Consider the following 15,821-nt stretch of genomic DNA (forward strand, 5'->3'; position numbering starts at 1 on the left):
TTGTGTTTATTAAGACAGCCTACAACTAGCATGCCTCCCTCCTAAGCTCCTTGTTAGCACACATGTGTGCAGGGAATGAAAAACGGAGGGGGGTTCAGTATTATTTTATACAGTCTATGGGCTGAACAAGCTCCGAGCTCTGACTCCGTGACAGACCGGATATTGTTGTTACGTAACAAAAACACGGAAGTCTGAAACAGCTCGTTTTACACACATTTACAGAAAGGTGGAGAAATCAAAACAGGGGCAGAATGGATTTTTTTCATTCTCGGGGGGTCTGTAGACATGCCAGGGACACATTTTTCAGGTAAAGAACCATTAAAAAGTCCATTTTGCATGATATGTCACCTTTAAAGTTAGTCTTTAGCCTGGATTTATATACAACATGAAAAAAATGAAAAAAGAAAATCATAATGTTTGGATGAGGTCCAGCAGATTTTCCAACTGGTTTTGTGGGCCCCCTTATACCAATACAATCAGTTAAGAATCTCAGTGTAATATTTGATGACAGGCTGAAATTTGATCGCCAGGTTAGCTAAGTCGTTAAAAACAGTTTTTATCATTTGAGGATTTTATGGAAAGTAAAGGGGTACCTGCCACAGAGAGATCTTGAGACTGTAATCCATGCTTTTATTAACACACGACTGGATTACTGCAACTCACTGTATTTTGGCCTGGACCACCACTGCACTGCCTGCAGCTGGTACAAAACGCAGCTGCTCATCTCCTCACTGGCAAACGCAAGCGTGACCACATATCCCCTGTCCTAACCTTGCTGCACTGGTTCCTGGTTGCTTTTAGAATAGATTTTAAAATGTTATTGTTTGTTTTTGAAGCTCTTAATGGCCTAGCCCCCCATTACCTGACTCCTCTCCATTGCCATGTCCCTGCCAGAACACTGAGATTGTCTAGTCAGTCGTTATTGGTCACCCCCAAAACAAGGCATTAAACCAAAGGTGAGTGAGCCTTTGTGGCGGCTGCTCTTGGCTCTTGAACAACCTGCCCTGGCATATCCACATATAAAGACTAAACTCTTCTCCCTGACTTTTAATCAAGGTTGAGTGGACATCTGGCAAAATCTTTTATTAAATAATAAAATTTATTTTATTCTATCTTATTTCATTATATATCTGAACTGTGTTTATGTATCTTAGTATTGTATCTTTGGCATTGTTTGGGTTATTTTTGTCATTTGTGCTGCTTTTAATTTGTACATCACTTTGGTGAACTCTGGTTGGTTTAAACGTGCTCTATAAATAAAGTTTGAGTTAAGTTGAACATGAGATACACTTGTACTCCCTGATCTTGATCGTCTTTTTTTTTTTCTTTTTTTTTTTTTACATATTCATATTTTTCATAACAAGAACCTTTTATTTTGGATAATGACAGCAGAGCAGTGTCCAGGAACTAAAGAGCAGAGTAGAGGGAGCGTTAAACTGTGTTAATTAAGTAATTGTCTTGGCCTCTTATTTGATATGACCTGATCCTGACTGAGAGTATGAGCCAAAACTTGAGAAAATCTTGAAAGCTCAAGTTCAACAAGCCAATATTTCTAATCTTTAGTTTTGTCCGTCACAGCTCTTCTTTGTTTTTGGCCGGGTGGAGTGAAAGATGGACGGAGTTTGCAGTTTTGAAGCCAGTTTCTCTGCTGCCAGGACGGATTAATTGATTTCAGATAAAGATTCTGAATTACTGAATTTCTTGCAAAAATGCTGAAGGCACAAACCCTGTCAGGTTGTTATTACCTGATCATTATGCTGTGTTCCCTGAAATGATAATGATTTTCCTAAAAGTGCTAATTAGTGACGGCTTATTGCAAACCAAGTGCTGCTATCAAGACTCCATCTAATGACAGTATTTTTTGACTCTGGGCTTTTTTGTCGATTTCTTTTTCTACAAAGACACACAGGACGTTGGACTTGGGCGGAGACAAGGACCTCTAATGGTGAGTTCACAGTTCTTAATATCATCTCAGTCTTTGAAACTTTTCTTACAATGTCAAACAAAAGTGCAGCGTTCGTCTGGCTGAAATGATTCCTGATGGACTTTTTTCCACCTTGCATTCACTGAGCTTTCATAAAAGTGGGCTAACATAAATCCAGAATCTTTCTCTAAATTCAATCTTCAGATATTTTGAAGGCTTAATGCTTCTCCCTCACTGTCCTTTAGCTCACTGTACAATGATACAAAAGATACAGAATTGGATTGGTCATTTGAATGAAAGGGAAATGTGTCTATAGAACTTATTTGATAGTATTTGCAATTATTGATGAAGTATAAAACAGAATTATGATAAGGCATAGACTCGTCTTTGTTGTCATGTTTCTGAAAGTCTTAAGATTATAGTTTGTACCAAACAACATCATAAATAGAATAGTGTACCATTGTTGTACAGAAAATATGAGAAACACATCTGTGGGCCTCACCCAGAGACTGCAATATGTGACATGTTGCTTCACCACGATAAACTATTGCACTAAGGTTTAAGTTCTCACATGATTTACGCTCACTACATCCTATAGCTGAAATCTGTCCCTTTATAGATGCTCAGCTTGCAGTGGTTAAAGTTCTGTTTGCAGCCACAGGAGGCACAAGTTCACAAACTGTATCAGCTTTTATTTCCTCGTCTGCAGATGCAGCTCAGCATGCGTACATCTGCAGCTCTGGTCTCTGTTTCTTTTCCCTGCAGATTTCTTTTTCATGCTGGTCTTGAGCTGCAGGTGTGGAAGCAGTTCGTCCTCTGTAACTGAAGATATGGATTCAGTCCGCTGTGATGATACTGTGCATTGTGTGTTTCCTTGCAGGCTCTGGGTTCTCTGGATGATGATGACCCTAACATTCTTCTGGCCATTCAGCTATCCCTCCAGGAGTCAGGGATGTTAGGGATTGGATCACACCTCGACGTCCTTACCCAGGAAGCCTCACTGGGGGCTATCGGCACCTCTCTGCCCTCGAGGCTTGAACAGAGTGCCCCAGGTGTAGATGTCCTTCCCAGAGCTTCACTCAGCAGCTCTGAACTGCTGGAGCTGGGAGATAACTTAGCCAGACTCGGCAACATCAACATCAGCAGCCAGTACTCTGCTCCTCCTGGTGTTCACACCTCTGTACAGCACTGTGACACTCCACATCGAGCCTATAGGGCCTCTGTGCCCATACCAGTCGCTCCAGGCGGCAGCAACTCATCCACGGGCCTCTTCTCATCGTCCAGTGACACGTTAGACTCAACCACATGTGGCAGCCAGGACCCATCCTCCTCCTCTGCTTTAGCAGCAAATGCCAACCTGCTGGGTAATATCATGGCCTGGTTCCATGATATGAATCCCCAAGGTACCACTCTTGTCCCCCCCTATTCCTCTGACACTGATCCAGACCTTGGTGCACTCCATGCAGGTGGAGGAGGAGCAGAGTTCCTGCAGGATGACGAGAAGACTGGGATGGTCCCGCCTGACAGCAGGAAACCTCAGGAAGTGATGTTAGAGGCTGGTATCTGCTCTCAGAGACCGGGTGCTGTGGAGGAGAAGGAGTGTGCCATCGCTGAGAGGCCAACACAGTTAGACCTGGCGGGGCTGGACACCACACCTTACATGGCCAACCTGGACCCGAGCGGAGACCGCACAAAGGCGTGCCATGTGGACACTCCGCAGTGTGACTCTGGCTCAGACCAGCTGCCCAGCACCAGCTCCTCTGAGTGGGAGGAGCAGATACACTTGGTATGAAGTGATGGCCTGAGATGGAGAGAAGCTTTTAGGGAAAGGCCAAATAAAACACTAAAGATGGCAAATGAAATAGAGGAGTATGAGTTGTAGCTTTTCAGGTGGAGCGGAGACAGAATGAAGAATGTTTTTAGGGAAGTTGGAGAATTATTAGATTGGTAGCTTAGTCTAGCACTGCAGTGTAAGACGTTTCCTATGATCACTGTTTTGTCAGCCCCCAAACAAGCAGCCCTTGTGAAAGGAAGCACTAATGGAAGGAGAGATAACTTTTGAGGATAACTTCCTTTTATTGATTCAGTAATTGCTGATAGTTCTGCAAATGAGTAGCTTTTCTGAAATCATTTACAGACGTGTGTGTAGTGCAGGTATTATATATTCTTTTCCACTGGAGTAGAAGCCTACTGAATGTGTCTGAATCAGGTCTGACGCAGGTTCCTCATCTGTACATATGAGCAGATTACTGGTTTGCTCCAGCATTGAACCTGTGGGGGACAGGCCGGGAAACACTTCTCACTCCTGTCCAAATCTGCCTACGTAGAGGTGCCAAACACTGACTAACAAAAGCACAATTTGCCGTCACCAAGTGGATCCTTCAAAGCAAATTGTGCCTGCTTATCACAATCTCAACGACTCAGCTGAACTTCAATGTGAAAGTCTCGAGCCATATTTTTATTTGAGATTGCAGCTGAGTTTTTTTTTTTTCAAATCTAGAAGCTGTAGCGTGCTGTGTAAATCTGTAGTTCAGGACCATAATGGTTGTGTATTTTTATTATGTGAAACATTCTCAGTAAACAATTGAGATTAATTATTCAAATGAAAAGCTGGTGGCCTGCCTGAGAACATTTCCAACAAGACTTGACAATGGCTTTTCATCTCAGAGCCTCAATCCTAACACACCTCCAGAGGGAAATGTCTTGTGATTGTCAGAAATGAGAGGCACAGACAGACCCAGAGGGGTTGCTCAGTGTCACCCAGTTCGCTCTTTTCTGAATCCCGCTTCAGCTTGCTTAAATGAATGTTTGAGCACTGCAGCTGGATGTGAATGTGGCAGACGATGAGTAGTCTTGTTTATATACAGCAGGAAAGGCCACTGAAAGAGATAATCAGGCAATCACGTTAGACTTCGGTGAGTTAATGAATCAAACCCAAGTCACTGTAATTTATCTCTGGGTCTTATTTAAGTGAAACGTAAATAAAGCCTTTTTAGAGCCCTGCAGGGGAATGCATGGAGAATTCATGAATGTGAATTGCTTCTCAAACACATGGGGAGTCCATGTGTTTGAAACAGTTCTCTACTCAGTTAGAGACACAGTGCCTTTCTGTCACTCACCATAGCTCATTTCTTTTTCACACTTTTATTCTGAGTGCTAATTATTACACAGTATTTACTGTGTAAACTCAACAAACACCTGTTACCTTAAAGTTATTTCTCTCATAGTGTGAACACAGGAGATATTGATCTTCTTTTTCATCTAAATAATTGTAGCATGAGGCTTTTTGTTGGTTCTAGTCGTTTAACGTGAGTGGATAACAGATGTTATATGAACAGATAATGGTTGATGTCCTACTTTCAAATCGTGTTCCCAAATATTTTAAGAACATTTCATTTTGTCTTTTTCTGCAGATGGGCTTCTCGCCCTACATTTGAAAGCAGTTGGTTTTTCTGTGGTTTAGAAACTAAAATCACTGTATTGACTTTGGAGAGAGTTCACCTGCTGTGTGTGTGTGTATCATGTATTTGGCCCTGAAGACACTAAAACCGAGGAAAGTTGCAATAAAACATAGATATTTATTTAAATTGAGTAGAGCCATTATAGAAAATGGATGTGAATAACGGATAAAACATGAAATACATTGATCAGTGTTCTTTGAGACTTTGATTTCTTTTGTAGAGACTAGTGTCTGAAGTAAATTACCTTCTCTTTTCTATCAGACTTTAAGAGCCTCATTAAACTTAAGATAGTGATTGCTTTGAAAAGTGTCTTGAAGTTGTGAAACTGTGAGTGCCATATGGTTAGTGGTTAATGTTAGTGGGTTAATAAACAGAGGAGATAACGTGCGCTGCCCTCTTTGTGTTACAGTGAACTGTGCATGAACTGGGTTGAAGACTAAATGGACTTTTTACTTTGTCAGTCACCTCTGAAGTCCGGGTGGTTGTTTTTAAAACTGCATCAAACATTTTGTAACTCATTGACATTTTCTATTGTAAAGCAACTAATCCTTAAAATGCTATTTGCACTTTCATAGTCTATACTTGATACATTCCCTCTTTATATGAACAATGTTTGATGTGTTATGCCAATAAACTTGTGTTGAGTTTTACTGCGTCAGTGAGAAATCTTTATTCAGAGTGGAGAAGACGAACAGAGCACTGGTCCTGTTTGGTGGCAGTGCTGAAGCAGACACATTCTGTCATTTCATGGAGTGAGTTCAGATTTAAGAATCTAGAGCTGCATTTTAACTTCAGGACAAATGATTCAAATGTTATTTTTGTTAACAGCAAGACTGGGTAAAGATTTAAGTTTCCTGCTACAGTGGCCTTTCAGTAAAAAACTATACAAAGCAAATTGGGCAGAAGTGCACACTAATGCAGCGTAACATTTTCAAATTAAGCATAACATGAACCCTGAAGTGTGACTTTCAAACAGCATCGCTGATAGATTACTGTAGTAGCCCATTCCTGCAGGACTAACAGAGGCTTCAGTGATGCTGTGAGGTGGATGCCATTGAGGTTGTGTGTCAGCGGCAGAGGCTGATGAGCTGCAGCAGCAGCAGGAACAGGGAGACGATGTCCAAATAGAGGTTGAGAGCAGCGAACACATACTCCTCTGGAGAGATTTCATACTTCCTGTTCTTCCCTCCCAGGATAAGCTGGGTATCAAACACCAAGTACTGCAGAGACAGAAAGAGATGAGATGCTTCAGCACTGACATCTGAAGGCTGCAGCATTTGTGTGATGAAAGAGACAGGAAGCAGTTTACAAGAAGCGCTCTGAAAGAAAACACGGGCAGTATTTCTTATCTGAGAGAGAGCGGGGCGACTGTGCAGATAAACAGGCCGTGTAAATAATCGTGTAGTCGAGAGTCGTGCAGCTGAAAATAAGTTGTGACTCGCTGCTGACAGCCTGATCAGCCCTGTGTGCGTTCGCAGTTTGTTCCACCAGCTGACGGGACGGGTCACAACATTTGCTGCTAACGCCAAAGGCAAGCAGAGAGGTGGCTGTGAAAATGAAGCCTACTGCTGTTAAGCGGTGCATAATTGAAATAAAAGGGCACGAAAGCTCTGGAGTCTCTCTGTGTACTCTAACTACTATGACAGAAACTGGAAGGAGGCTGCTCGACCCTAATGTGGTATACGTTCAGTTGACATTAAACCTTCATTTATGATGGCTCCTTGAATTTAAAAAGGTCATGTTTGTTTCAAACTGTGTAGCAGAAAACCATAGTCTGCTGTTCAAGTCTGTGTGAACTTACAAAAGAAAACAGCAAGGTTCCCAGGCAGGCGTACACGATGTAAAGATACTGTTGAAGAAAGGTGAGAGGCAATGTCAGCAGAGGCTTTCAGCAATACAACAGTCTGATTATTTCTTCTTAACAAATACAGGGAGTGTGGATTTCAATTCTGTTTTACCACTGAGAGGATTTGAATTGAAGTGATGTGGTTTGTTTGCTGAGAATACAATAATTCAGGTTCATCAGTAAAATAACAGTGAGCATGTTTTTCAGTCTTTTTTCCTTTGTGGTTATTCTCCACAAGAAATATGATCTAAACAGCTGATAATGGGTGCAAACAATCTGCTTTAAGAAACTAGTGTTTATGTTCTGTTTAGATTCTGTTTCAGTTCGTCTGTTGTGTAAAAATAGCAGTTTAAAATCAATGCAGTACTCATCTCTGACTGTTCTCTGCTTACGGCTTAAACACAAACAGCCGTCTCAGACAGCAGCGTACATTTAAATGCATCAGTCTGAGATCAGCGCATTTCCGCTGTCCTCTTTACAGTCTGCTGAGCACACAGGTCGGTGCCGGGGCATCACGAGGATAAAAGCTGTGAGTCTGCATGTACCGTCTGCCTGTCTGACTGCAATTCATTTCCAGCCTGTCCTCATTGCAAACACAGGTGCAAACAGTGTCTGCTTGATCTACCTGCGATCGGTGGATTGCACAAAGCAATCCGAACGAAAGGAGGGTCCAAGCAAACACCCACAGGCACCCACTTTTGGCGGTGAAGTCCCACTAGTGACAGGAAGAAAAAAAAGGAGGGGGGGGGGGGGGGGGGACAGAATGTGACATGCCTCTTAAACAGAAAACTGCTGAACATCTCTCATTTATGCTCATCATCGCCATAAAAGCCAGGGCGCTCAAGGTCGCCTGCATTGCAGCTGTGCTTTGAGGCGCTGCAGATTACTAAATGATGAAGACATATTGCAGTTCAACACACAAGAAAACCCTAACGATTCTGGATATAATGATGCTGGATAATTTATCAACAAGCTGGCTCAGACGAGGGAGAAGAGGTGGCCTTTTTTTGGCCTGAATGCCCTTTTCACAGAGACAGTAAAAAGATGGCAGGCACCACAGGAGAATCTCTAACGCTGATCACCTGAGGAGAAGCCAGCTAAACATGCAAGGCAGGCTGTATGACATTTATATCACAGTGACAGAGATAAAAAAGCTCCGCGCACAGAGCAAGAGGTGCTGGAATCTGCAAAGTCAATGCGAAGTCATAAAAAAAACATAAACCAAAAGTGTTTGCTAAGATGACCCCTCACTCAGCCCGTAAAATATGCCTGGGGCTTAAAGGATGCAGCCACATCACAGTCACTCCCTCAGTATGCAGGCTGGTTAAACCTGATGTTTACGCCTTTCTTTCCACAGACTTAGAGTAAGCATTTAAACTGATATATCGAACCTATAATCATATGATTATTTTAACACAAGCAGTAGAAATAAAAGTCTGCAGCTCCTTTAGATGTAATAAGTGGCGACGTGTGAAATGCCACACAGCATTTTACAGCAATTAAGAGAAACTCTGAACACAGTCTGGATTTGGCCGACATCTACTTAACTTGTTTAATGTTTTGCCTCACTGACTGTGTGATTACTTTTTTCTGATTATGAGCCATTTATTGAAGCAGCACGATAAACCATCCATCACCAGTGTCTCAAAAGGTCTCTTCACTGGTGCACATTTATTGTAGCTAATAAAACATCACATCATGTAATCAAACTTTGAACTGATAAATGTCACACCCACACAAACATGCTATTCTATGAAAACGAAAGGAGTGGCAACAATGTGACAATACTTTATGGACAAAATCAAATCAGAGAGTACCTCACACAAAATAAAGAAGACTCAGGTTCTGGTTTGGCTCAGAGGTTTAGTTGAGTGCACAGGGGTTATGGTCCTTGAAGCTGGTGTCACGGGTTCGATCACAAGTATTGGTCCTGTGCTGCAAGTCATTCCCTGATTTGTCTTCACAGTCTCCTACTCTATTCACTGTTCTATCTCACAGTAGAGGCATAAAAAAAGCTCTAAAAATCATCTTAAAAGAAAAAGAAAGATAGCAAAAGAAACTAAATTGGTTGAAAACAACTTCAGGGTTTACTTTTACAAATCATAGCTTTTCAATTATTTTCATTTTTGATTAGATCCTTGGTGAGAAATCAGCACCAGGAAAAACAATTGTGTTTTTTTTTTTCAGAGTGTGTTATGTGCCTATCACTGCGCAAAAAATCCTCCCTCTCAAATCACCTTCTCATATCAGAAACAACTCACTGGAGGAGCATCATGTCCCCCAGGGAACCTTTTTGAAAAACCGATCTCAGTGTCTTTGCTTTATTGGACTTTCTGGAGAAATGAGATCTACGAACAAGGGAAGATTTGGCTGATAGTGGATTTAGCTAATAACGAAAAGGCTCCAGGCCATTCTGAGACGAAAATGTGTGGCCAGAAGCCTTGGCCAGCATGAGGACAGGCCAAAGGTTTAACTTTGTCCCTTCCCTGGACTGAAGGAATTAACTTGATTGACAAATACTCTGATCTCAGCAGTAATCATAGCTTGTGCCTGTGCAGCAAACTCATCAGAGTTTTAAACCCTTGATGGTGGCTGCATACAGAAAACACTGCATGAGAAAACCTGGCCAGCAGCTCAGATTAACACTTTCCCTCTGAGTGCACAGGAAACACAGCTCTGTACTCTCTGTGAGGACATCTACCTCTGACCACAGCTTAGGAAATTTCTCTTTTAGCCTCTCTCAAAGTGACTTCAGAGTGTGTGACAGATCTTACCTTTGACTGCATGGCAAATACACTCAAGGAGAAGGACACCAGTGCTGTGGCCCCCACTGCCCACATGACAGCTTCAGCTTCAAAAAACCTGCAGATAGGAATATCCAAAACAGACATGCTGAGGGAAAGTATTACATCCATCAGCAGAGAGCAATCATGAGCATGACCTGCAGATTTCTGTTCTTCTCAGAAAGGAAACAGAAATCGAATATTTCTATTTAATAGTTTTAATAGTCTGTTTTATATGTTTCGACTAGACGGATGGCAGGACCCCCCTCTGAACATGCAGTGCATAATGCATTTCCTATGTTAATTTCATATCAATTACAGTACAGCTCCAGTTACGGTGATGTCCTATAAATATGATAATTTCAATGTTTTATTGATGGTCAGGCTCTGAGTGAAGTCTTTTCTGTCAGAGTGACAAGTTTTAATCAGAGAGGAGTCTCACGTGGAGAAGGTAACGTGTTTACTCAGACAGAAAATGACTTTTTTTTAAAGTATTTGTGATGTGTCATATTTATCATCAGCTTAAACACCTGGATTAATATGTGATTTTTGATTTGGGTGAGCCTGCTATGATAACATCTTATCAGGTCTGATGGCTTCATTGCTTAAACACAACCTGCTATCAGATCAGGATTAAATGGGGTTATTATTGTTTAAATGAATCAGCATCAGTTGAGGATTCATCCTTGAAAACAAACACTCACACTGCCAGGGATCCAAGCATGAGGCCCTCTACAATAGTCTGAGAGAGAGAGAGAGGGAGGGAGAGAGAGAGAGAGAGAGAGAGAGAGAGAGAGAGAGAGGAGAGAGAGAGAGAGAGAGAGAGAGAGAGGGATGGACGGACAAATGGAAAGTAAATACAAGACAAAAATACAGGTGTGAAATAGAGCAGGTGAGCTGGGGCTTTAATTTGATGCCTGGGTGGAACCACGTCGACTCACAAACAGACCCAGGGCGATGAAATTGAGGGGGACTCGACGGCGGAGGTTGTCGCAGCAGGCCAAGGCCAAGATGAGCACGAACGTTGCCGGCCTGTTTCACAGAGAATATAGAGTATATCGTAAATAGCAAATAAACAGGCTATAAAAACAGGGGGAAAAACGACTGTGTTGGGTATGTGAAATCACAGAGTGCATTATTTATGCACAGTGGAGCTGGCAGCTTCTCAGATGGGGCGACAGTTTGTGATTTACTTGTATAGATTTCCATGAGCAACATTTTTATTAATGTCACTCACAAACAGGACGCACAGTATGAATGTGAACAAACTGGTTGAAACAGGACAGTGTGAAGCTTCTACATTGTTAAATTGAAGGCTTACATCATGCTATAGGTGAACCAGGAGTTTTCATATGTCCATTCTTTGAGATCCTCCCTGTTGGTGGAAGAGAAAAATAAGAAGAGGGAGGGTTTAATAGAGCTGCTGTTTATTTAAAAGAGGTAGTGAATGATTGTATTAAATATTAACAGAGGACAGAGCATTGTGCACAGGGGAGCTGAATACAATTCATGAAAATACACAACTACAGCAGTGTTCTACTACATCCATTATACAAAGCTTATAAAGCTTTCAAATGACTGTAAGCAAAATATTATGTGGGAGAAATGCACTTGTATTATCTACCATTTATTTGACCTCACATATTCATGATGATTTGAGTAGTGGAGGCTTGCACGCTAAAAGTTTTTGTCAGGACAGCTGAGGTACTTGTGGTCCTGTGTGATGCCGGGTGGTATGACATCCTGACAGACTGCTCTAAATGTTTGGGGGACTGATAGGTGCCTGGGTGCCTGACACAGACTTGTCTCTTTTTTTCAGACAGAATTCCCCTGAGACAGAGTGTCTCACCAGTAAAGAAAAGCACAGATGATCCCGACAGTCACCAGCAGCTGAACCATCAAGGTCAAGTAGACTTTCCTTATGAAACCTGAGTAGAAAAAAAAGACAGACAGATATAGAGAGACAAGACAGGAAGAGAGTAGGACAGACAGGAGGGAGACAGACAACAACAACAGGTAAATAAATTCTGCCGCAGTGAAGGAGACAGGCAACTAAGGTTGTTTATCCTGCATAACATTTCAAAATGCTTTTGTTTCCTCCAAACCCTCGTTTCATCTTCTCATTTAAAATGATTTTGTGTTGCGTAGGAGGTGAGGAGCTGAGGCAGGGTGCCGCCGCAGAGATCAGGCAAACAATTTTCAATTTCAAATCAATTTCAGAAAAACACTGCCAAGCAAATGAGGGAGTAAATTTTCCTCAACCTTTTTCAGCTCTGACAATGCAAATAAAATACACACATAGTTCTATCTTTACTCCGTTTAATCCTCCCCCCATGTCTCTCTCCTTCTATCCCTTACCTCGTCTGATGGTACTGTCAGAAAAGACGCTTTCCTCAATGCCGCTGGAGTAGTCGGGCGGGGGATTGAGGTCTTGGGCGCCTTCAGCTGCGGCCTCATGATGGACCATGTTATTGTAGGTGGTAGGAGGGGAAACCACTGCAATATTCCCCTTCCCCACCTGGCACATTAAAAACAACCAAAACAACAACACATCAAGAAGTTCCATCAAGTTTCAAATCTCTTTTCAAACATGTCTCTTCAGTGTCTCCGTTTTCTGTGCATGGTATTTTAGCTGTTCACAACATGTCCTCCTTGTCCTTTAAGCAAGGTTTTGAATTTAGTTGGAAAAAACAACAGAAATTCAGCCTCTCTGGAGATCTACTGCTTCTAAGGTTTCAATCTAGTTATCGATGCAGCACTACGATCAAATGCAGAGGCGGAAAAACACCAAAACATACATGGCGAGCACTCCAGAAGAACCCAAACTAGTAAACACCCCCCTCTGCCAACCCGACCACAGCATCCAATGTTCTCAATGCTGCCATAGCCAGACTCCAAACAGACCACCAGACTGCCCTCTTCCTGATCTCCGGGGACTTCAACCATGTATTTTCTACATAGCTTATTTTGTCTTCTGTACTTTTATTATCATATTTTCATTGTATCTGTATTTATATCTTATAAATTACATTGACTATTAATGTTATTTGATATTCTTAATCATTGTGTATAGGAGCAACTTTAATGACTGAATTTCTCCCTGGGATAAATAAAATATTTCTGATTCTGATTCAGAAAATACACACATGATCCAGAATCTGACCCTGAACAGGAGGAGGCAGCTGCTGAGCAGCATGAACATTAAAGTTTGAGTATTATTCCTACTTTCTTGTTTCATGTGACACATTGTCATAAAAAATAAAAAGCAACCTCTGTTTTCTTTGGTCCTCTGGTGTTTGGACAGAATATAGGCATTTCTGTTGGTTTTTGCAACCAACTACAGAGCAGATTTACATGTCTGGCTCCAGCCTTTAACACCTTGACTCTGCAACACTGAAGCAAAACCACAATTAGGTAGGAGGAAGCTCAGGGAGTGGGAGCAGGAGTGATTTTGAATGCTTACCTATGCAAATCACTCTTGTAGCTACATCAGAACAGGTGCCAAGTCAAACTGTATTAGCATCATTTAAACCATTCAGGTTCAAACAAAGATAAACAGCAATATAAATAGTTTATATTACGCTATCCATGAGTCTTGTTATTGCACTCATGGTAAACAGTATTGCTCAACAGTATTGTCTCAATATAACTTGTAGCACACTTTTCAAACGTTTGGAGTTGAGTTGCGTTCAGTGACAGTGTGCCATAAAAAAAGGAGGAACCACCTCCTTTTGTCTCTTCTGCTTTAAAAAGCACCAAAATTATTAATCCATTATTAAATGAGTGGCAGAGAAATCTTCTTGTAATCAACTGATTGGTAAATCGCTGCAGTTCAGGTGTGAACTTCAAAACCTGCTGGATATGTTATCAACACTGCATTTAAAAAGAGACCCGTACATTTCCAGTTATTGATAAGATGTTTGGATACTCACCTGATAGCTCATCCCTGTGTAGGTATTTTGTCTATTATAGTCATCTATGTTATACGGAGGGGGACGAGCTTCATATGCCTCATCCCTGCTAATTCCTTTATTACGGTCCATTCCTGGAAAAGTTTGTAGATCTTCTTATCAGCAGTCACACAATGACAGAGAAGAGAAGAGTTACAGGTGAGTTACGGTCATAGCTGACGAGCAGAGGCATCTTTCAGAACAGTGTCATTGCTTTCATCAGCAATGTTAAATTGCCAAATGGGGCAATGTCAGAGTGGAATAAATGAAGTGGTAATTACAAAATGATGCATCACACAAACACTAAGAGCCATCCATGACTAACATCCATAATTATGGCCCTAAGCCTCTATTTAATAGAGCTGTATGTATATTTAATAGCCAAATAGTTTGTGGTTAATTGATCTCTAAGGATATTTTAGTTGTCACCAAAGGACAGACAGACAGACAGCAGTCATTTTATATTAAGTGAGGACGTGAGGAACAAATTCCCTTTAACGGTCTCTACTTTTTCATTAATCAACATAGAGATGTATTTATAATCAGCTCCACTGTGACCAAGTCTGTAAGATTCTAAAAGAACATTAGCCGTGAAAATAGTGTAGCTGTAGTTTATCTGATAACAACATACACTGTCTTAATGTCAGTCATTATTAATGCCTTTTGAAATCCAAACAGTGATACATATTTTCCCAATATAAGCTCTATTTTCCGGCTTCAGCTTCTTTAACTTACATCCTCCAACTCAAAGCGGTGATCAACACAGCAGCATAAATCTGAGTAATTCTATGACTGAAGGTAAATTAAGTTTCTGTTTGCTTACATCGCCACAAGGCCTTGAACATGACTTTCATTATATGATAAATGAAGTGCTTTCAAAAGTCCCCCTCTTGTGTTACATGTCTTTAGGAAAGTGACTGATTGCCTTTTGACATCAGACTTTTCACATAAATCAATTAATTACACCTTTAATCCATTATGTTGTGTCTTACCTCGGCTGTGACGGCCAGGAGTCTGCCCCGCTGCTCTTCCTGTAGTGTCTCTTCCCCTTCAGGGCAAAGTCTACCTGCTATCAGCCGGTTCCCACAGAGACAGGACTTTAGCTCCGGGGGGAGAGGATGTATCCCTCATTAGGCTCGATGGGATATTCAAATGAAGTTCTTAAAATGTCATTAAACCGACCAGGCTGCCACTTTATCAGAGCGAATCGTGTCTTTACCTTTTTTCTTCCATTGATACTGATCTACACAGGCATTAAGATCAAGTTAATACTTTATATCACACATTTCAATAAAGGTATGTTTTAAATTTCCAATTTCCTGTAATGACGTATCATTAGCCGGCTGTGCGTGATAAGCCTGGTAATATTTTACGTATGATAGAAGGAGGGAAATGCTGCACACAATGACACGCTGTAAAATCCTGTGAGTCATGTGACCTTCCTGGCTCACCTTGGTTACACATTAATAGTAACCTGCAGTAGGCATCACTGACGGACAGAAGAATGACTGAAAAAAGGCTGTCAGTCGTAAAGCTAAAGGGCTTCTGAGTGCTGAGTCACTGAAGAAGGAGAAACAGGTACAAAAATATAAGATGCTGCAAGAACATGAAGTAATGTAGGTCAATGCAGTCTTAGTGCTCCTCCATGGAGAATGGACACTGAAAGAGATCCAGTCCAATCTATGAATGAATGAGTAAGTAGTGCAGGATTATCCATTTTACATCAAGTACATTTTATAAACCATTTCTCATCATCTATTACATTTAAACACAGTAATAATAGAGTGTTTTAGTGTATTAACCAAATAACGATGATCTACTACATTTTATATATTGAGAAAAATCTCTTCCTTATTT

General features: G+C 41.3%; 2 protein-coding genes and 1 long non-coding RNA gene across 6 annotated transcripts in view; 2 read left to right on the forward strand and 1 right to left on the reverse strand.

Moving 5' to 3' along the window:
• The window catches only part of LOC117822863 (ankyrin repeat and IBR domain-containing protein 1-like), a 41,094-nt gene extending 35,059 nt beyond the window's left edge, over positions 1 to 6,035 (forward strand). For all 3 annotated transcript variants that reach the window (XM_034697791.1, XM_034697789.1, XM_034697792.1), the window contains exons 19-20: positions 1,902 to 1,945; positions 2,805 to 6,035. In XM_034697791.1, coding sequence (XP_034553682.1) covers positions 1,902 to 1,945; positions 2,805 to 3,716 — 956 coding nt within the window. In that variant the 3' untranslated portion in view covers positions 3,717 to 6,035. The remainder of the gene's footprint in view (positions 1 to 1,901; positions 1,946 to 2,804) is intronic.
• Positions 6,031 to 15,484, reverse strand: zgc:110410 (uncharacterized protein LOC553618 homolog). 2 transcript variants are annotated; one of them, XM_034697793.1, is made up of 12 exons: positions 15,416 to 15,484; positions 14,957 to 15,207; positions 13,947 to 14,080; positions 12,373 to 12,532; positions 11,864 to 11,942; positions 11,336 to 11,389; positions 10,956 to 11,046; positions 10,719 to 10,756; positions 10,006 to 10,093; positions 7,857 to 7,946; positions 7,187 to 7,234; positions 6,031 to 6,605 (listed from the first exon to the last, which is right to left on the reverse strand). In XM_034697793.1, the coding sequence occupies exons 3-12, from the start codon at positions 14,055 to 14,057 to the stop codon at positions 6,453 to 6,455; spliced, it is 912 nt and encodes a 303-aa protein (XP_034553684.1). In that variant the 5' UTR covers positions 14,058 to 14,080; positions 14,957 to 15,207; positions 15,416 to 15,484; the 3' UTR covers positions 6,031 to 6,452. The 2 variants fall into 2 exon arrangements, with proteins under 2 accessions (XP_034553684.1, XP_034553685.1); XM_034697794.1 differs by lacking the exon at positions 15,416 to 15,484 and having other exon boundaries at positions 13,947 to 14,077; positions 14,957 to 15,392.
• LOC117822865 lies at positions 10,730 to 12,562 on the forward strand. Its single transcript, XR_004633265.1, has 3 exons — positions 10,730 to 10,890; positions 11,834 to 12,030; positions 12,163 to 12,562. It is a non-coding gene; the product is annotated as an uncharacterized LOC117822865 (long non-coding RNA).
• Positions 15,485 to 15,821: the final 337 nt, after the last annotated feature.

The sequence above is a fragment of the Notolabrus celidotus genome, chromosome 12, assembly GCF_009762535.1.
Source record: "Notolabrus celidotus isolate fNotCel1 chromosome 12, fNotCel1.pri, whole genome shotgun sequence".
Taxonomy (NCBI): domain Eukaryota; kingdom Metazoa; phylum Chordata; class Actinopteri; order Labriformes; family Labridae; genus Notolabrus; species Notolabrus celidotus.

Excerpts from the sequence above, each read along its gene's own strand:
- zgc:110410 (XM_034697793.1), bottom strand. The coding sequence starts at position 14,057 with ATGGACCGTAATAAAGGAATTAGCAGGGATGAGGCATATGAAGCTCGT. Across the intron at positions 12,533-13,946 it reads ACACAGGGATGAGCTATCAG|GTGGGGAAGGGGAATATTGC; the intron begins GTGAGTATCCAA and ends TTAATGTGCCAG. Across the intron at positions 10,757-10,955 it reads TCATCGCCCTGGGTCTGTTT|ACTATTGTAGAGGGCCTCAT; the intron begins GTGAGTCGACGT and ends TCTCTCTCTCAG.